This window comes from Pelophylax lessonae (genome assembly GCF_965119305.1).
Source record: "Pelophylax lessonae genome assembly, chromosome: 2".
Taxonomy (NCBI): Eukaryota; Metazoa; Chordata; class Amphibia; order Anura; family Ranidae; genus Pelophylax; species Pelophylax lessonae.
The window spans coordinates 399,785,320-399,807,328 of NC_138769.1; the positions used below are offsets into that span (position 1 = coordinate 399,785,320).

Below are 22,009 nucleotides of genomic sequence, written 5' to 3' on the forward strand. Positions count from 1 at the left end.
GTTTGACACGTGTGCTCTAGTACATGCAGCAGCATGCTGTGTGATCTGCTGTATCCACAGTACGGTGTCAGCAGAGCAGCCAACGTTTCTGATCACCAGCCATCCCAGTACAGGGTCACTATATTGAGGCAGCCAGCAACAATGTTCTTGATTGCCACCACACCAGTGCCAGTGTTACGAGACCAGTGTACCAACAACAGTGTTCCTAATCTCTGCCACACCAGTCCCAGTGTCAAGCCAGCAACAGGGTTCATGTTTGCTACCACACCAGTATAGAGTGACCAGTATAAGCCAGAAACAGTGTTCCTGATCACCTTCACACCAGTCCCAGTGTCAATAGACCAGTGTACGCTGACAACCGTGTTCTTGATCACTGCCACACCAGTCCCAGTGTCACCAGGCCAGTGTAAACCAGCAACAGTGTTCATGATCGCCACCACACCAGTACAGTGTCACCAGACCTGTCTAAGCCAGAAACAGTGTTGATGATCACCACCACTCCAGTTCCAGTGTGACCAAACCAATTCAGCCAGCAACAGTGTTCCTGATCACCGTCACACAAGTCCCATTGTCACCATACCAGTGTAAGTCAATTACAGTGTTCCTGATCACTGCCACGCCAGTCCCAGTGTCACCAGACCACTTTAAGCCAGCAAAAGTGTTCCTGAATTCTGCCACATAAGTTCCAGTGTTGTCAGCAATAATGTCCACGATAGCTGTCACTCCAGTGCCAGTGTCACCAGGCCAGTGCAGGCAGCATTAATATTCCTGATCGCTAGCCACACCAGTGCCAGTCTCACCAAAGTCAGTGCAGTCCTCAAACCGTGTCCCTGATCACTATCCCATCTGGACACAGTCCCCAAAGCTAGTGCAGCCAGCAACAGTGTTCCTAATCACTGCAACATCAGTGCAGTCTTTCCTGTGCCTATTGCTTGCATTGACCCTGTTCTGTTCTTTAACCACAATTCTGCCTGTTGCTGGACCAATCCTTTGTCTGTTTTATGTACCACATCTGCCTGCTGCCTCAACTGCCCCATCTGCATATTTAACTGACTACTTTCCTGCGAGACAACAGTCCCAGCCAGTCCCTGTGGACAACTACACTCCTGGAACCACAGGAACTATGTTCACACTTTGCTCAGCCTCTTGTACTTCCTGGTCAGTAAACATAGCATTCCTGGAGCCAGCTATGTACCAATAGGTTAGGATTGCTTGGTTTATAGGGAATGATTTAGGTGATGTACACTAAGCTATGTTCCCTGACCACTTGCACAGAAGCGAGCAGTACAGTACACTATTTTTGATACAATGTTTGTTGATTTTTGTAATACGCAAGATAAAAAGGTCCAGTACGTAATCAGTCCAAACATTAAAAATGTCTCACTCATGTGGTATCCCCATACTCAGGAGCAGTAGCAGAATATATTCTGGGATGTAATTAGATGTCCATGCTGTATGTGAAAAGTCTTACTAAATTTAAGTTTTCATTTTCCAAAAACTTTTGGCAAAAAAAAAAGTGAAATCTTCAAAAGACTCACTATGGCTCTAAAAATTTACCTTGGGGTGTTTACTCTCCAACATATGGTAATTTTGTGGGCGTTTATACTGGTCTAGTGCTCCTGGACCTCTAAATATGTGATGTGAACACCCATGTGATCAGTGAATGTGAACACCCATGCGATCAGATTCCAGTGCGGACCAAAAAAAGGCTACTGTACCATTTTGGTCTGAATGCGGTGCAAATTCAGCCATACAAACTGTTTGGCTGAATTTGCATTGCACAGTCTGCGTGACTGAGTAATTGTCAGTCAAAATATGACAGTGCTGAAAATGGCCTGAAAGGTGGTTTAACATCTTCAAGTGGTTCAGTATCCATAATTCTGGATATGATTTTTATGTGCTTCTGTACCTGAATTCTGCCCATACATCCATGAATGCTTAGGGCCCTAATTCCAAGTACCACTCAGTACATTGTTCCAGGTGCAGCATATTTGAGCCCTCTATTTGACAGGTTACAGGCGGGGGGGGGGGGGGGGGGTGCAGGGATTGGAAGCCTACACACATGTAATCGCAGGTCTGTCGCTGCCACTGTGAATGAGGCCTAAACAGTCCTAGACTGCAGGAATTTCTTGTTTGAAAGCATATAATTCGAAGGTGTGTTTTTGCAGAGATGTTTAAAAGTTGGTTGTAAATGCATTTTTTTTTTTCATGCATCTGAAGCCCCATTTACACCTGAGCAATTTTCTGCCTAAAATTCTAAAACACTCAAAAAGGCAAATTCCATTAATTTCATTGACCCCTGTTCACATCTGAGTTTTCTGACATCTGTAGCAAAACACCCGACGCTCAAAAAAGTACATGATCTTCTTTTTGGCAGATTGGGGCCCATAAGCTTCAATGGGAACGCCTTAAAACATGCGACATGAGCGTTTTTTTCTGCTAAAAACAGCAGATCTCCACCCATAATCTCCTTCACCTAATGCGTTCTATTGGCTTAACAAAAAGGCAAAAATGTAGGTGTCGCTCAGGTACAGAGGTAAAGTCCATCTAGACTGCTGTGACTGCAGGTAGGGACAGGGAGCTCGTCCTATCTCCAAGCTGCAGCAATTTCAAAGGAAAAGGGTCCATAAGCCAGACATTATGAAGCAGACCATGTGCATAAACAAAAACACCTACAGCTAACGCTTGGAATACACTTCTAAAATGCTCAATCAAGACTCCATGCACACTAGAGTATTTTTAAGCTCCCTGAAGCTGTTTTTAGCATTTTGTTTTCCTGCTCCTAGAAGGTAATAGTGTTATCCAATGTGCCCATGCACACTACTTTTGTGCCAGTTCACAAATATGCAATGTCAGACATCACATGGGATTTGCACTTCACTGCTGTGCGAAACCCATGCGATGTCTGTGCGATGCAAGTTCAGCCATGCAGATTGCATGGCTGAATTCGCATTGCATTCGGACCAAAGTCGCACAGGACTCTTTTCTTGGTCTGCACCAAAATCGGATCGCATGGGTGTTCACACCTATACGATCCGAATCATGGCTGAATTGACAGTTCGCACTGTGATATGTGAACTGATCTGGGGGCTTCATTAACTTTGTATTGACACCCCCAGCGATTTGCTGTGAATGGCCTGCGAGTCGAGTGTGATTCGGTAACCCGCAGTGGATTTGCAGGGTTCCCAAATTGCATATATGTGAACCGGCACTTTTAGCAATTTTTTCATAAAAAAGATTTTTCACCAATTCATGCGCTGACCAATTACACACTTCTTTTTTTTTTAAGATATTTTTATTGAAATTTTTTTCCTATAACAAACAGAAAAAAACCAACAATACAATATAATACAAGAAATAAAAGCAACAACATACAGAGTTAACACTGACTACAACCGTAATCAATCTGTGCATTCCACATTATACAAGTAATAGAGCAGGTGGAAATCTATAGGCATGGCAAATAGTGCAAGCAAGATAACATGGGAATGATAATAGCAATAAGTACATGGTTGGTCATTTCAACAAAGAATCATCCGCCCCTCAGCTTAGTCCTGTGGCAATAAGGTAAGGGGGCTACATATCCAACTGCCCCATAGCTTATCAAAAAGATGTGGATGTTTACGTAGTTCAAAGGTGAGTTTATACAAGGGTAAAGCACCATTAGGAAACTGTAGCCAAGCTTGTATGAAGGGTTGTGGACCAAATACACACGTCAAAGCTGGCTGGTAGATATACTTTTAGGAAAAGAAAACGGAAAATTTCCTATCAAATACTTACCGTAATTTTCCTTTCCTGATGGACTCCATGGCAGCATACGTGTGGGTTAATTCCCCCTCCACTCCTCCCCTAAAGGACCCCACTCCCATAAATCTTTGCTCTGAGCCAGAGGCCGCGTTCCATAAATAGCCTACTCATGATTCTGGGTGGGAACTCCTGCTGCCATGGAGTCCATCAGGAAAGGAAAATTATGGTAAGTATTTGATACAAAATTTTCCATTTTCCTGACAGACTCCATGGCAGCATACGTATGGGAAATAACTAGCCATACACACCCGGGTGGGCAATTGCAGAACCAGGGGTTTAATTGACACTGTCCACTGACAGGATTTGTAAACCAAAAATTAACAGAAGATAAAGAGGCCGGCTCTACACAATAACGAGCCATAAATGTATGGATCGGGGACCACAAGGTCATCCTACTGATTATATTGGGAACCACATTCTGCAAAGGTGCCCAGGAGTGAGCGGTCACCATCCCCAAAGGAGCCAAGCCCTCGGTTCTGTGAGCCTGTCGGATAGCCCACACAATCCATGCCACAATCATCCTAGATGAGGCACGTTTCCCTATGTCTTTTTCCGGAAAAAAGGATGAACAGGCGTTCTGAAGCCTGAAGGAAGCTCTAGCTTGTAGATGTCACAATATCTTAGAGATTCCTATAATAAAAGGAAGGAACTGCTGAGAGTCAAAGTCAGGATTCCCTATTTACTAGACATGCACTTTAACCAGCTAAGCCACAGGGCGACCTCTCCCACGTCTAAAGGACGCAAGTTAGTACCCCAAAGGTTGGCAGAACAACTTCTTGGTTCCCATGAAAGACTGATGTACCTATGGGAATTGAGCCAAACCTAGGTAAAAGCACTGCTCGAACGTTAAGAAAAGTTCTCCATGACCAGTGAATCAACCTCTGAGGCTTTTTATGCCGAAGTGACAGAGAGGCCTTTAACTGAGACACTAGAGCCAGGGAAGAAAAACAAACAAACACACACAACTGCTGCCATGGAATATGCAAAAATAAAAGTATACATCACCGCACACGGCATCCCCCACGACCATGCCTGGATCCAGAAGCTGCTGCACGGGCCCAGGGCATTTATGGCCACCTGCTAATAGCAAGGCTGTTTGGCTGTACTGCCAATGGCCAAGCTTAAGCTCTTCATGGCACCACATCCATCGCCCTTCTCCACCCCTCTAATAGCTGGGGATTGCTGGAGACTCCAAATGGCACCGAATCCATTGCCCTTCTCCACCCTGCTAATAGCTGGGGACTGCTGGAGACTCCACACGTCTTTCAGGGCAAAGCTTGCCGAACAACCAGGCCTCGATCATGGACACTTCATCCAAGGTAAGCCTTCAACCACTCTGGTCCTTAGGAGGAGGACAAAAAAGGAACGCGGCCTCTGGCTCAGAGCAAAGATTTATGGGAGTAGGGTCCTATAGTGGAGTGGAGGCGGGGTTAACCCATATATATGCTGCTATGGAGTCTGTCAGGAAATACACTTTTCTAATGCCAGGTTGTTGCAGCTCTCCTTGATTCCACTTGGTGGCGGACAAAGGATCTGTACAAAAAGTCAAAAGGAGACACAAGCGCACGGCCGCCCTTGCATAATATAGTTTTTATTGAAGACATAAAAGAAAACTTTAGTAGTTGATGCACTCACATGATCCTAGATGGTACAGGGCATGTACAATAGCTGATTCCCTTCTCCTCTCCTGGATGACCCCTTCATGCTGTACGGAGCTCGCTGCTCCTAACACACCCGATGGGTGTGGCAGCTGTGCTGGCTGGTCCGGGCGCAGGCACACTTGGCCAAGAACGCTGGAGCCTCAGCTAGGAGGATTTGGGTCCCACCATGTTAGGAGCAGCGATGGAGCTCCGTACAGCTTGAAGGGGTCATCCAGGAGAGGAGAAGGGAATCAGCTATTGTACATTCCCTGTACCATCTAGGATCATGTGAGTGCATCAACTACTAAAGTTTAGTTTTATGTCTTCAATAAAAACGATATTATGTGAGGGGGGTCTTGCGCTTGTGTCTCTGTTAGACTTTTTGTTTTAGCATTTTTTGAGCTTCAGCGTCTACGAGCAGAAAAAAAAAGTTTTTGTAGAGTTTTTTTGGAGCGTTTTTCCAGCAGAAATTCTAATAAAATGATAATGCTTCTAAATGCTACTAGAAACTGGCACAAAAATGCTATTATGAGCATTTTTTATCCAGCGTTTTTTTCTAGCTTTTTTTGAGCTTTTAAAAAACATATGGAGACTAGCTCTCAAATAAAAATGGTTGAAAATTGATTCTCTATGGTGTGAATGCAGCCTGAATAGAGATTTGTGAAAAAATTTAAAATGGAAAATTGTACCAAACGCTCACCATAATTTTCCTCTCCTGGCGCCAATCCATGGAGTTCAGGGGTGCACTACACACAGAGTGCAAAGTTCAGGAGTGCGCTACACACAGGGTGCAGAGTTCAGGGGTGCACTACACACAGAGTGCAGAGTTCAGGGGTGCGCTACACACAGAGTGCAGAGTTCAGGGGTGCGCTACACACAGAGTGTAGAGTCCAGGGTTGTGCTACACACACAGAGTGTAGAGTTCGGGGGCGTGCTACACACAGAGTGCAGAGTTCAGCCTTCTTCCACAGCTACTTACCTCTGCATCATCATCCACATCTCACTTTCACCCCTCTTCAGCTCGGACCCCTACTTACAAACACTCCTCCACTGTCTTCACCCCCCCCCCCCCCCCAAAAAAAAGCTCCACCACCTTCTACATGTCCTACTTGTGTTGCTGTATTAAACTAAAGCATCCAGCTGGCTCTAGTAGCCCCCCACACACTGTAGGTGGCTCTGCTTCTCTCACTTGTAGGGAGATCATCCAGTGGGGGTGTCAGTATCTGCACTGCACACTAGGTACCTGCATCCCCCTTGTCCCCATCCTGCACTAAATGGCAGTCACTGGGAGACAAGCTATCACTTGTAAACACATAAGCCAGACTTCTGTGTTTACAAGTGATAGTGGTGAGCAGGGAGCAGAGGGCCTGAGCCAGAGGTGGTGGAACTGAGTTCCACCAAGGTCCAGCTGAAAAAAAAGCCCTGATCATACCTCCCAACTTTCTGAGATAAGAACGAGGGACACCTATTAGCAAAAGTATGTTGGCTTAGGACAAACCCCCAGTCACACCCCCCCCCCCAGTCACACCCCCCGTCACACCCCCCCCCCCCCTAAAGGAGAATTGTGCAAAAAAAAAATGATTGGTTAAACCCACAAGTGCTTTTTGTTACCACTACTTTTCCTTTGAATTGGCTTTGGAAGTTACAAATGCAACAGTTCAGAAATTGGATGAAAGGTGCATTTTATATACAACTATATCCAGTTCAGCTTTTTGGGTGTATGTGTACGTCCAAAGAATAAACCTTTAATCACAAGCTGATTGTTTAGCCGGCTTCAAAGTGAAATTGATGCAGCAGTTCATTAGCCAGCACCGCGGTGGTTCCCAGGCTGTCCCGTTTTTACTAGTGCCTGGGAACATGACCACTGGCGGAGGGTAGAGAGACTGCTGTGAGACCGAGGCAAATCCATGCCTTGATCTCAGATGCAAAGAATGAACCCAGAAGTGATGCCAGTACAGCCAGGGGACACATCTAACCAAGCCGATCCATGCTTGATTAGATGGTGTGAAGAGCAGGAGAGACATTGGGGTTTATTAGACCCCTAATGTCTCCATGAAGAGTACCTATCAAATGCCCAATGCTATCACCTAGGTGTTTATTTAACCTTTCTAATAGCAATCAAGTAAAAATAAATAATAAAATAAAATGAAAATGAAATAAAGTAAAATTTAAATAAATATAGCTGAAACCTGTGCAAATGCAAACGCAAACCCAGGGTGCGTATGCGTATGTAAGCCGTGGCCACACATACGACATATCGCCTCGAACGTCAGAGTGAGAACAATAGTTTTAGCACAAGAGCACCTAGTTATCTCTAAATTGATGAGCTGTAAAGGCTTTTAAAGCGTCACCTATTTGGGCACCATAGTTTTATTGCGGGTGCACGCAATTTTAAGACATGGAATGTCTGGTGAAACAAAACCAGAAACATTTCCAGCTCAACTCACCAACTAGTCTGCTTAACAACCTTATTAACCTGTCTAACAATATGCGTTAAAAACAGGGGTTTAGTTAGCACACATGTACAAATGCATGTGTAAGCTGCAAGGCCACTTCATAGCACCCTGTATTACCTTCAGTCTCCTAAATTTGCAGGAGTTGGGACTGCAGGTAATACAGGGTGCCGTGAAGTGGCCCGAAGCTTACACATGCATTTGCAAATGTGTGCAACTAAACCCCTGTTTTTAATGCATACTGTTAGACAGGTTATTTCTGTTGTTAAAGCGGAGTTTCACCAAAAGTGGAACTTACGCTAATCTGCTTCCTCCCCCTCTATGGTGCCACATTTGGCACCTTTCAGGAGGAGGGGGGGGGGGCAGGTACCTGTTTTCGACTGGTATCCTTCCCCACTCCTTGGAGACAGTGCTGCGGCGCTGTCCCCCTGAAGTTTGACCCCCTCCTCCTTTCCCGCTTTTGAGCCATTTAGAATGCGCAGCAGGGAACCGGCTGTGAAACCGAAAGTCTTCACTGCCGGTTTCCATTAGAACGAATGGCAGTGGCAGCACCCGTCAGCCGATCCAAAAATCAGCTGGGGTGCTGACATCATGGGCTCCCTGGACAGGTAAATGTCTATATATTAAAAGTCAGCAGTTACAGTATTTGTAGCTGCTGACTTTCAAATTTTTTTTCCCCAGCTGGAACACCGCTTTAAGCAGACTGGTTGGTAAGTTGAGCTGGGAATTTTTCTGGTTTTGTTTTGAATGCGCAGCCCTTCCATGTGCTCCTTGCAGTGAAGGCCAGTTATAGATGGGGGCAGCAGCCATTTTGTTTGATAGAATGTTTGGTGTTTATTTACCTGATGCAACCTCAACGTTTTATGATTTTACCAAAAATGGGTATTATATGGTGTGGTTTTGCACTAAAATGTATTTATTATTGATTTTTTTTTCCGTCCAATAGATTTTTTTCCGATCAATTCAGTTGCGCAAATAAAACATAAATTTGAGGTGTTCTATCAGAATATCGCTACCCATCCTAAAATGCAAACGGAAGTGACATTGCAAACAAAATTGCTTCCTGTGCATGCGCTATGTGTTCCAACAGGTTTCCTAATCTGACAGAACATGAAGGCAGCAACGGACATTTTCTTACAGCCAAGCAAGTCTTAAATTTCACACGTATTTTAGCAGTTAACTCACCTTATATAGTAAAATAGAATATTTCACTGCGACCGAGTGAAATAGTCTATTTCACTATATAATCAGTGTGGCGGTAAGCAGTGGGGTGTGTGCCAAGATGGCCGCCGCCACCTTCTGCCTGCAGGATTGTCACTAATAATAGTAATAATTCTAAAATAATAAAAATTGAATCTTGTATTTGAAAATAAAAGGTGAGTTTAGTGCTAAAACAAGTGTGAAATTGAAGTCTTGCCCAGGGTGTAAGATGTCTGCTGATGCCTTCATGTTCTGTCACATTAGGAAACCTATTGGAACGCATAGCGGCCATGTTGAAACGCATGGCGCATGCGCAGTAAGAATTGTTCGCTCAGAACGTCACTTCCATTACAATTTCTGATGAGTAGCAGTATTCTGACTGGACAGAGGAAAGAAAGACTTTTTTGTTCCAAAAGAGGGACAGTCCCCTGGAAATCGGGGAGAGTTGGGAGCTATGCATTATGTGGAAGAATTTGATTTGCTGTCATTACACTGGACAGAAGATGTAATTGCCTAAGGCAGGCCATAGAGGGCAGCAGAGCACCAACTCCGTCCTTAGTGAAACTCCAATGTATAAAAACGGGAGATGTGACGGGTGCTGCTACTATGTTTAATGATGATTTTATTCGGGACTCCCTCCTTACGCTGATTTTTAGCTCCTCACTGGGGACGTACTATTCAAGACAAAGAGCTAGGTGCTGTCTTGTGACTTAGAAAAACGTTCTAGTTTCCGGATAGCAAATTAAGCCGTTGTTGTAAAATTTTGTCGGACCCGTGAAAAAATCGGACCTCGTCACTTCCGGTCATGGGAGTCTCAAGTGCGCATGCGCACCAGACATTATCTTGGTTTGGTAAACTTATAACACAGAGCGACCAGTTGAATGAGAGGAGGCGGGGCTGAGGTGGGACGGAAGACACCGCCGCGTCATCTGCAGAGCTGAATAGAGGAGGCGGGACGGAGGCGTGGCTGTGTAATAAATGCAGGACTTTAGCGACTCCCTGTTTTATTATCTTTACTAATTATCGTATTATTTATCCTTAGGATTTCATTACATTTAGTATTTCTTATTTTGCATTATAGAAATACTAAATGTCATGAAATCCGAAGGATAAATAATACGATAATTACTAAAGATAATAAAACAGGGAGTCGCTTAAGCCCTGCATATATTACACGGCCGCACCTCCGTCCCGCCTCCTCCGCCAGCTCTGCATATGTGCCTCCGTCCCGTCGCACCTCAGCCCCGCCTTCTCACAATCAGCTGTCCGTTCTCTGTTATAATTTTGCCAAACCTCGAAAAATGTCTTCTGCGCATGCGCACGGACGACTTCTATCAACTGTTTTGTGACGCTCTGTCACCGGAAGTGACGAGGTCCGATTTTTTCACGGGTCCGACAAAATTTTAGAACACCGTTTCCTCACGGGTATGGTTTTTTCACACGGAACACCCCGCAGAAGGGAGGGTGTCACGTGACAGAGGAGGGGGGGGGGTCATGTGATCCTCCATGCTCTGTCTGTTGAGCAGAGTGAGGAAGAAGAAAGGGAGCATTGATGTCCTCTGCTGGGATGTGTGTACTATGGAGCTGTGTGTGTGTCCTGCTTGTCAGCCCTGTCCTAACACAAGCTGTGACTGGGGGGATGTTATATCCCAGGGAGACCCCCAGCAGGGAAGTCAAAGAGCTGAGTGGGATGTGGAGTTTCCGGGCTGACCCCTCTCCTGACAGGAATGAGGGCTTCAACAAGCAGTGGTACAGGAGCCCGCTATGGACGGTAAGACCTCACATGACACTCTACTACAGTATAAATAATTTTGGTGTGATTCTTGCGCTATTTTGGGATGTCTTGTTCGTGCTGTCAGCCGCGGGACTTGTTTGAATGTCCCGTACGTCACTTCCGGTGTGCGCTTTCCTACGCGTTATGTCACTGTCTCACGTGACTTCATCAAGGGATGTCTCATCAAGTGAGACAGTGACGTAACGCGCAGGAAAGCGCACACCGGAAGTGACGTACGGGACATTCAAACAAGTCCCGCGGCTGACAGCACGAACAGATTGCAGAGGATTTAATTGTGACTACTTTTTTTAAAATAAATACTTGAATTTACTACACCATGATGGTCCATTCTTTTCTGAGACCATAGTAAAAACTGCGAGGCCGAGACAAAGATAGTGCGATAGAGGACACCCTGACAGCACCCGCAGTAACCCAGAGGAGTGGAAAATTGTACTGAGGATCCCGCAGAAAGTGGAGTAATCACACTGTGAATGGTACTAAAGCGTATTATTTACAGGAGTAAGGTGAGCGGTTTGCACATCTTGAGGTGGTTAAACACTGAAGAGCACCAGCACTCACGTAGCAAAGAGGTGGATTAGAGCAGTGGTCCTCAGGGCCCACTAACAGGTCAGATTTTAAGTATTACCTTGGGGAGATGCAGACTAGAGTACTGCAGTCACTGAGCAGCAAATTATATCACCTGGGATGTATTTCAGTTATCTTGCAAACCTGGCCTGTTAGTGGGGCCTGTAGGCGCAGGCGCGTCATCCCTGAACAGCTTCTGGGCATGCCCAGAAGCTGTTCAGCGGGGAATGACATGCCTGCACCGGAAGTGACGAGTGACACTGGTGCATGCGCATTGACTCCTGGGATTGATTATGCTCATCTCCCAGGAGTCAATGCAAGGAGGAAGTGACGTCGTGGGCCGTGTCCGCAGAGGGAGGAAGAGGAAGAAAGGTAAGTATATTTTCATTAAAAACAAGGTTTTTTTAAGCAAGCAGACGGTGGAAAGATAATTTTTAGGGTGGAACTCCGCTTTAAAGCCTACCCTATATGGTTATTTGGTAAGAAGCCATCCATTTACCTTTATAGCACGTGGTGATACACAGATTGGTGGTCTAGAGTCACGATTGGAATTTCTTCCATATTGGCTCATTTTATGCACGATTAAGTTTGGATCTGGTAAGGAGCCACTCCACTGTTTTTGTCCACACCACGGGGTGTTTAACACTGAAGTGCTTTTCTTCACTCTGTTCACCAGGAACCACGTTCATTGTATTTGCCTATGTGAAGGAGTGACCTTCATATTATATTTATGTTTAGAGACGTTTATTATCATCACCCACATCACGTTTGTTTTGCACTCTATCAATGGTTTAGTGGGGTATCTGTTTAGTTTATTATACTAGACATATTGTATGTATATTCAACTGTATTTACACAATTCACCTTTTGTATTTAGTTGAGCACACTTATCTTTTTTACCTATTTCTATACTCTTCGGTTCTTAGAGTTCTTAGTGCAGCCACTATTTTATTTGGTTAGCGCACCCACAACAATTTACAGAAAAAAAAAGTCTGGCTATGCCTATGGGCAGTCCCAGGGGGTATACTCCCTCTCTCTGCTATAGGTACTCAGTTTTTTTCTGCCTAGTCAGGAGTAAGGACCTTGTTCCTTGCTGGGATCTCTGGTCCTGGCAATTTTTTCTTTTTAGGATTATTTCCTGTGAGATCTGCAATCAACTGCCAGAATGGGCGACAGGCTGGATAATCTAGATCCAGTGGTGACCCCAGTCTGGCCAGCGAGCACGTGCAGACCTCTAGGTCGGCCGCAACATAGCCCCACCGGACGGGGGCTGGCCTGTGAGGTAAACATCCCGCGAGGTCGCATACGACCGGGTGTTGGCCCCGAGTCACAGCATTCCTCCTGGCCAACAGCCCCTACATTTTGATGGAGAGGAGGTTCTGTCTGGATTCCTTGTGACAGCAATAAAAGTAATCAATTTTTTTTTTTTTTTTTAAAGAATAGTGTAAAAAGAAAAGAAGAAAATAATTAAGAAAAAAAAAATTGAAAGCACCCCATCCCGCCACGCTCACGCGCAGAAGCGAACGCATATGCAAGTCGTGACCCGCAAATGACAACGGTGTTCAAACCACACATGTGAGGTATCGCCGCGATCATCAGAGCGAGACCAATAATTCTAACACAAGACCTCCTCTGTAACTCTAAACTGGTAACCGTTAAAACATTTTTTAAAGCTTCGCCTATGGAAATTTTTAAGTACTGCAGTTTTGTCGCCATTCCATGTGCGCAATTTTAAAGCATGACATGTTAGGTATCTATTTACTCAGTGTAACATCTTCCACATTATACAAAAAAATTGGGCTAACTTTACTGTTTTTTTTTTTTTTTTTTTTTTTTTATTCATGAAAGTGTATATCTTCTAGCAAAAAAATATTGATTTTAACCTGTAATCAACAAATGTCAGAAAAAGGCTTAGGCACAAAAGGGTTAAAGATGTAGGACACAGCTGAAGCTGCAGCAGAGGCGCAGGTTTTCTTTGCCATTCACAAGCCATCCAGAGCGGACAAGGTGTTTCCTTTACCCTCCTATTTTGACAGAATTGTCACAAAATATTGCGGATGACCAAAATGTCCCCTTAGGGTCCCTAAGCGATTTTGCTCGGTGATACCCCTAAGAGGAGTCCCTTAAGAAGTGGACTGTTCCACCGGTGGTGGACCTTCCGGTTTCCAGATTGAACAAGGCAACCATGATTCGGGTTGAAGAATACCTGGCCTTTATGAACCCCGCTGACAGGAAGGCGGAGGTTGTGGCCCTCAATTTGTACACCCTGGCTTATTCGGCACTGAGTCTGATTCACCATTGCCCTTGTGTCGCAGACTCTGACCGCATGGGCTGGGCTTATGCACCATGAGCTAGAGGGGGAGTAGCTAACCCCCCCCGCCTTTGCTGAGCTGGCAGACCAGCTGGTCCAGGGGCTGCAGTTTTATCTGCGATTTCTCTTGGAAGTGGCTCCCCTAGGGGCTCTGCTCTATTTCGGCGGTGGTCTTTCGGCGTGTCTTTAAGCTCAAATGCTGGTCTGCAGACCAGACTCCCTTTCAAGGAGGTCACCTGTTTTGTGCTACCCTGGATGACATCATTAGAGGTCTCACAGGGGGGAAGGTGTACCTTTTTCTTCAGCAGGCTACTAAGGGCAAGGACCCTCGTTGTAGTTGTGGGCCCTCCTTCTCGGCTTATGGGAAGTTTTTTATGTCCCTCAGGGTCTACTGACAAGGGATCGGAGCCCTTCAGATCTTCCTGGACGATCCAAGTGAACTTGGTGAAGAGCTGACTTCTCTAGACCCGCGGGCAAGGCCCCTTGAGCATAAATGTGTGCCCTTACCTGTGTCTGGAGTGGGGGGATGTCTTTGCTATTCCCCAGACCTATGGCGGTTCCGTTTGCGCAGTTCCATACGAGGTCTCTGCAGGGAGATTCTGGCCAAATGGGAAAAGAATCCGCAGTTTTCTGTCAGGGAACGAAAGAGTCTCTGATATGGGGTCTTTGTTCTTCAGCGCTTCAGCTGGGCAAATCCTTCCTCCCCTTGTATTGGACAGTGGTCACCATGGATGCCAGCCTGTCGGGCTAGGGAGGCATCCTCTGCAAAATTTCTGCTCAGGGGTCTGGACACTGTAAGAGTTCAGACTACCCATCAATGCCTTGGTACTCCAAGGGATCAGATGACTGTGCCTGGAACATTGGACAGATCGTCTTCTGGGATGTCAAGTACACATTCAATCGGACAATGCCACAGCCGTGGCTTATGTCAATCCCCAGGGGGGCACAAGAAGTGTCTTGGTGGCTCTGGAAGTAGCCAGCATTCTAAGGTGGGTAGAACGGTTTGTTCCAGCCCTCTCCCCTGTCCACATTCCCGGACGGATTACCTCAGTCGGCAGGCGTTGAACCAAGGGGAGTGATCCCTTCATCCGGAGGTGTTTCATTAGTTGTGTCTCCGGTGGGGCATCCCCAAGGTGGATCTGTTGGCGTCCCGGCTGCTCCACAAAAGGTGCAGAGGTTTGTGGCTCGGACACTACGGATGCGCTGGTGGCCCTGTGGGGTCAGTATCATCTGATTTTATGCTTTCCCTCCTTTCAAGCTTCTGCCAAGACTTCTACACAGGATCAAGGCAGAAGGGATTTTGGTCATCTTAGTGGCCCCAGACTGGCCTCGCCGGGCTTGTTACGCCGATCTGGTGCGGCTGGTTGCCGACATTCCTTGGAAGCTTCCCCTCAGGGAGGATCTGCTGTCCCAAGGACCAATCTTCCATCCTGCTTTACAATCATGGCTTTAACGTCTTGGCTGTTGAACGCCAGGTGCTGATGGATAGCGGTTTGTCTGAGTCGGTGATTCCAACGCTGTTAAAAGCTCTACTTCTAGGAAGATCTACTATCGTACATGGAAGATGTAATTTGCGTGGTGTGAGTCTCTTGGGGTTCATTCTTGCTCTTTTTTTTGGTGGCTCGGATCTTGACCTTCCTTTAACGTGGTATTGAGTAGAAACTGGCCTTGGGTACTATCAAGGTCAGGTGTTGACCTTAATGGTCTTCTTTCAATGGCCCTTGGCCACATACTCCTGGGTGTGTACTTTTCTTCTGGGAGTTAGGCACTTGACCTCTCCAGTGCGGTCTCTGTTGCGGCATTGGGACCTACATTTTTGGTGCTCTCAGTCCTTCAGAAGCCACCTTTTGAGAATCTTTGGGAGATTCCCCTGCTTACGCTGTCCCAGAAGGGGGCCTTTTTGGTGGCTTTCACCTCGGGTCGGAATTGGTGGCATTACCCTGATGTTCACCTTACTTGGTGGTTCACAGTGATAAGGTGTTTTTTTTGCCCCGTCCATCGTTCTTTCCTCAGGTTGTCTCTGATTTTCATTTTGAGCAAAAGACATTGTGTTGCCTTCCCCGTGTCCCAGGCAATTGCTTTACATGCCTTGGATGTGGTCCGGGCGATTAGGGTGTAACTGGCAGCTACGGAGTCTTTTAGGAAATCAGACTCACTATTTTGTGCTTACGAATGGGCCTTGGAAAGGGTGAACTTCTTCCTCTGTTACCATTTCCAGATGGATCAGACAGATGGGGATTCAGGCCTATTCCATCAAGGGTCAGGTTCCTCTTTTCCCTGGCAAGGTGCACTCTACTCGGGTGATGCAGGTTTGCAAGGTGGCCACCTGCTCGTCGGTGCACACTTTCACAAAGTTCTATAAAGTTGATGTGCTGGCATCTGCAGATGCTTCCTTTGGCTACAAGGTTTTGCAGGCTTCTGTTTAAGAAGACCTGATCCTCTTTGAGGATGTATTGTGTTTTTTTTTTTTTTTTTTTTCTTCAGGTAAGCTCCTGTTGCCTGGTTGGCTAAGGTTTAGCCTTGGGAATTTTTTTTTTTTTTTGGTTGTTCCCATCTGTCATGTTTAACACTGCTTTGGGACGTACCAATGGTTATGAATACCAGGAGCTGTGTCTGTCAATGAACAAAAGAGAAAATGAGATTTTTTGACTTACCGTAAAATCCATTTCTCTGATGTTAATTGACGGACATTGCACCCACCCCTCTGTGGAATTATTATTCTCCTGACCCTGCTTGTAACAAAACTGAGTTGCAGAGAGAGGGAGTATACCCCCTGGGACTGCCCATGGGTATAGCCAGAATTATTTTCTCCTTAGTGTCTTACTCCTGTATGGAGCAGTATAACCCAATGGTTATGAATACCAGGAGCTGTGTCCATCAATGAACATCAGAGAAATGGATTTTACTGAACTGGGACACGATGCATTTTTGATGCATTTTACTGCGTTCCAGTGCAGGAAAAATGCAGCATGTTTTACTTTTTTTTTTGTCAGGAACACCCTGGAACTGACCGCACTGGTGTGAACTAGACCATTGGAAACCTACTTTCTGTGTGTTTTTGATGCAGAAAAAAAACGCACTGGACTGCATGTGGTGTGAACTGGCTCTAAGTGGGGACATGTGCATTCCAGTGTGTTTTTGATGTCTTTTACCGCGTTCCAGTACAGTTCTGTGCAGAAAAGATGCAGCATGAACTTTTTTTTTTTTTTTTTTTTCTGGAACTGACCACAGTGGTGTGAACTACGCCATTGGAAACCATACTACTATCCATGCGCACTGAACTGTATGTGGTGTGAACCACCCCTAAGTGCAGCAAAATCACAACCAGAAAAACTTACAAGGGACATAACTTCCAGTCAGTAGGATGTGTCCCTTGTGCTGTTTCCTCTTCCTTTTACCCTGTTTCACACTATCTACCCACATATGAATCCCACAGGCACTGCACTGCATTCCTGTGCAATTCACATGTGATTCAGTGCGATTTTTCTTTTACATTTTTTTTTTTTTTTCTGCATCACACCAAAGAAAGGCAGGCAACCTTTTTGGAGCTGCACCGCATGATCAATTTGTTTCATGCGATCTGGTTCGGGCAAACCACACTGCGCTTGAGATCCTTTTGGGGTGTCAACCTTGCATTGACGCCTGCAGCGGATCACAATACAGTGCAATTGCAATGCAGGAAATGCATAAGGATCTCTACTTTTCACACACTATATGTGTGTGAACCTAGGCTTAGTGGTGGTTAACGCCACATGCATTCCAGTGTATTTTTATTCTGCATCAAAGACGCATGGACCGTGTTTTCCATGGAATCCAATGGCCCTAGTTCACACCAGTGCAGTGTGTTCCAGTGCACTCAACAAAAGTAGAGCCTGCTGTATTTTTACTGTATGAAACACAGTGAAACACATTGGTACACACATGCCCTTCAACTGAGATGAAGAAAATAAAACGTAAAAAAAAACAGACCAGAACTCCTCAAACATATGCATTCAGAAGCACATCCAGAACACAGAAATGATGGTGTGAACTGGTCCTTAATCAAAATCTTCCTAATTCCCCCCGCCTTCAGTGCAACAGGCGTTGTTACAATTAACAGACTGTCCCTTTCCACCCAGCTTCTATGAATGGAAGGGGTAGAGCTGGCAGTCATCCACCTGTCCTCTTTTGGATGTCCATGTCAGTGCCTGTATGACATGGACACTACGTGTTGGAGGTCCAGCACACGGGACCTCTCAGGATGCATGTACTGCTTTTATCCAGTGTTCACCTCAGTAATGTGAACTGAACTCATGATACTTGGGGGAGGGTTGGCATGTCTATTTGTTAGGACTGTGTGGACTGATGTGAATGGGACCATACAAAAACCCCCCATTCTCAGCAGTGCTCTTTCACTCTATGGTGATCTGTTGTCCATGCTACCCTGGTACGTTTGTGTCCTGATCCTTGTAGGTCAGAGGAAGATGTGGAATCTTTGTCTGCAGTTTGCAATCAAAGGATGTAATGGCGACATTATGGTTCTGGTTTGACATTTATTGTGTCCATAAAACAGATCTATATCCTCCTCACTTGTGTATTTTTGTCCTGCAATTGGCAGGTCATCCAGATGTGCATTGACCTTAACATGTTTACAGGAAACCCTCTGAGTTTCTGCTGAATGATACTGCATTCTCCATAATAGCTGATCACACTTACTGTAGTTCTCCCTAAAGAATCGACTCCATAGAATTGCACTTTCCATATCTTGCACTGATGAGGATTACCAAGCCTGAACCATTGTTTGGAAGAATTTAGAATGTGCATAAAAAGAGCTCTTCTAATGTATTCTGTATCTGTGCTGGGTTTTATGGCGCTTTTCCACTGCATGGAACCGTACCGGTTCGGCACGCTTTTGTGCTTTTCCACTGCGGTACCGCATGGTATAGGGTCGGAACGGTTCGGTACGGTACGGTATAGGTTTGCTTTTCCACTGCATGGAACCGAATGGTACGGTACGGTACGGCTCTGAAAAAACAGTACCTACTCGATTGTGGTTCCAACAGGTACCAAACTGGTACCATATCCCACAATCCTTTGCATGCAGTCACTACTAGCCACTGATTGGTCAGAGAATCACACCCACCCAGTTGTTATCCCACCCACTTAACTTTAGTACTACTTTAGTGGAAAAGCAAACCTATACCGTACCGTACCGAACCGTTCCGACACTATACCATGCGGTACCGCAGTGGAAAAGCAAACCGGGCCAAGCAGGGCCGAGTAGAGCCGAGCCGGTACTAGCCGGTACTTGCAGTGGAAAAGTGCAATTAGAGAAACAAATAGAAACTAGTGTATAAAGCACAGTTTGACATACTGATATCTTTCCTGTGTAAAACTGTGATCCTTCTGTATTATCCACATTCTCTGCAATCAGTCAGTTGTGTGAGGGCTATAATCAGATGGCAGGGTAGCAGTGACCTGTTAGTCCCAAGCATGAAGGTAAATCATCCTGTCACCCTCAATAGGGCTGATGAGCTTGTAATTTGCATCTGAACATCCAGGAGTGGTGAGAGTACCTACTTGGATGAGTGTTATACCACAATAGATGAGGGAGACCAAACGGGAAGGCTGATTTTGAGGATCACAGGATGATTCATCTTCATGCACAGAACTGTGTTGGTCACTGCAATCCGGCTAAATGTTTTCATCCCACTGTTTACAGCTAAGCTACCTAGCTCCTGCTTCTCCCTACTGGCTTACTACCCACTTTATTGCTTACCTCTCTATGCTACATTAATATTGCCTTGCATATGTGTTTTGACACCAGTTTTCCTCTCTGTGGATGGAGGTGCAACATTAAACAAAGGACTGGGTCATCCCGATTTACAGTGGGGAAAATAATTATTTGATCCCCTGCAGATTTTGTAAGTTTGCCCACTTACAATGAAATTAAGGGTGTATAATTTTTTTATCAATTTTAAATGATAGAATATTAACCATAAAAAATGGAAAAAACATGATACAAATGTTATAAATTAAGTTGCAGTTCAGTGAGTAAAATAAGCATTTGATCCCCAAGCAAAACATGACTTCGTACTTGGTACTTGGTGTAGACACCCACACAGATGTAAGTCGTTTCTTGAAGTTGGTTATGAGGTTTGCACACATCTCACAAGAGATTTTGGTTCACTCTTCTTTACAGATCTTCTCTAAATCCTTAACGTGGATGTAAACAGCCATTCATGAAATTTGACCTGGGTACATACAGTGAATATAAAAAGTCTACACACTGACAAAATGACAGGTTTCTGTGATGTAAAAAAAGGAGACAAAGATAAATCATTTCAGAAATGTTTCCACCTTTTAATGTGACCTATAAACTGTACAACTCGGGGGAAGAAGTAAAAATAAAATAATGTGGTTGCATAAGTGTGCACACCCTCTTATAACTGGGGATGTAGGGATGTAGCTGTGTTCAGAATTATGCAATCCCATTCAAACTCATGTTAAAAAGGAGTCGGTACACACCTGCCATCATTTAACCGCTTCCCCACTGCTCACTGTGCTGCTACTGCGGCACAGTGGCTCGTTATCGTCTGGCGACGTAGGTCTACGTCACCAAACATTCCCCTCTCTTGGCGGCGTGCGCGCTCCCCGCCGGAGGCTCGCTCCCGCTGTTTTCCCCGATCGTCGGGGAATCTAGTTTGGAGATCCGCCCGCTTGTGTAAACAGAGCGGGCGGATCTCCTAAGTGACAGGCAGGGTCAGATTGCAGGGTTCAGCATAGCTGAACCCTCGATCTGTCCTTGTGTCACTCAGTCACCTCCTCCCCCACACGTTAGTAAGCACCAGGCATACATTAACCCCTCCCTCTCCAATAAAATTAACCCCTTCCCGGCTAGTGTAATTTTTACAGTAACAGTGCATATATATAGCACTGATTACTGCAGTAATGTCACTGGTACCCCCAAAAGTGTCAAAAATGTCAGTCAAGGGTCCGATCTGTCCGCCGCAATGTCGCAGTCCCGCAAAAAAAAATCGCAGATCGCCGCCATTACGCGTTAAAAAAAAACACCAAAAATTACAAAAATCTTTCCCTTTGTTAGTAAACACAATAACTTTTGGGCAAACCAATCAAAATACGCTTATTCTGATTTTTTTTTTACCAAACATAGGTAGCAGAAAACAAATTGGCCAAAAATTTTAAAAAAATTAGATTTTTAAATTTTTTTTGGGGGGGAATTTCATATAAAAAAATGTTAAAAATATTGTTATTTTTTCAAAATAAACGCTCTTTTTTTGTTTATAGCGCAAAAAGTAAAAATCGCACAGGTGATCACAATTTGTTTGGGTATGGCGTCGCACGACCGCGCAATTGTCAGTTAAAGTCGCACAGCGCCGAATCGCAAAAAGTGGCCCAGACGTAAGACAGCAAAATCCTCTAGTGGTAAAGTGGTTAAAGTGCCTCTGATTAACCCCAAATAAAGTTAATACAATAAAAATAAAGCTGTTCTAGTAGGTCTTTCCTGACATTTTCCTAGTTGCATCCTACAGCAAAAGGTATCAATCAGGAGAAGGGAACAAAACTATTTCCAAGGCATTAGATATACCATGAAACACAGCGAAGACAGTCATCATCAAGTGGAAAAAATATGGCACAACAGTGACATTACCAAGAACTGGACGTCCCTCCAAAATTGATGAAAAGACTAGAAGAAAACACTTCAGGGAGGCTGCCTAGAGGCCTACAGCAACATTAAAGAGCTGCAGGATTATCTGGCAAATACTGGCTGTGTGGTACATGTGACAACAATCACCTGTATTCTTCATGTGTCTGGGCTATGGGGTAGAGTGGCAAGACTGAAGCATTTTCGTACGAAGAAAAACATCTAAGCCCACGTAAATTTTGCAAAAACGCATCTGAAGTCTCCCAAGAGCATGTGGGAAAATGTGTTATGGTCTGATGAAATCAAGGTTGAACTTTTTGGCCATAATTCCAAAAGATATGTTTGGCGCAAAAACAACACTGCACATCATCAAAAGAACACCATAGACACAATGAAGCATGGTGGTGGCAGCATCATGCTTTGGGGCTGTTTCTCTTCAGATGGAGGGTTAAGGTAGAGGGAATTATGAACAGTTTCAAATACTAGTCCATATTGGCACAAATTCTTCACGCTCCTGCTAGAATGGTGAACATGAAGAGGAATTTCATCTTTCAGCATGACAACCACAGAAAGCATACATCCAAATCAACAAGG

At 45.0% G+C, this 22,009-nt stretch overlaps 1 protein-coding gene across 1 annotated transcript in view; it reads left to right on the plus strand.

Moving 5' to 3' along the window:
• Positions 1-10,605: 10,605 nt before the first annotated feature.
• Positions 10,606-22,009, plus strand: part of GUSB (glucuronidase beta) — a 50,117-nt gene continuing 38,713 nt past the window's right edge. Inside the window, exon 1 of the mRNA XM_082245480.1 lies at positions 10,606-10,871. Coding sequence (XP_082101606.1) covers positions 10,653-10,871 — 219 coding nt within the window. The 5' untranslated portion in view covers positions 10,606-10,652. The remainder of the gene's footprint in view (positions 10,872-22,009) is intronic.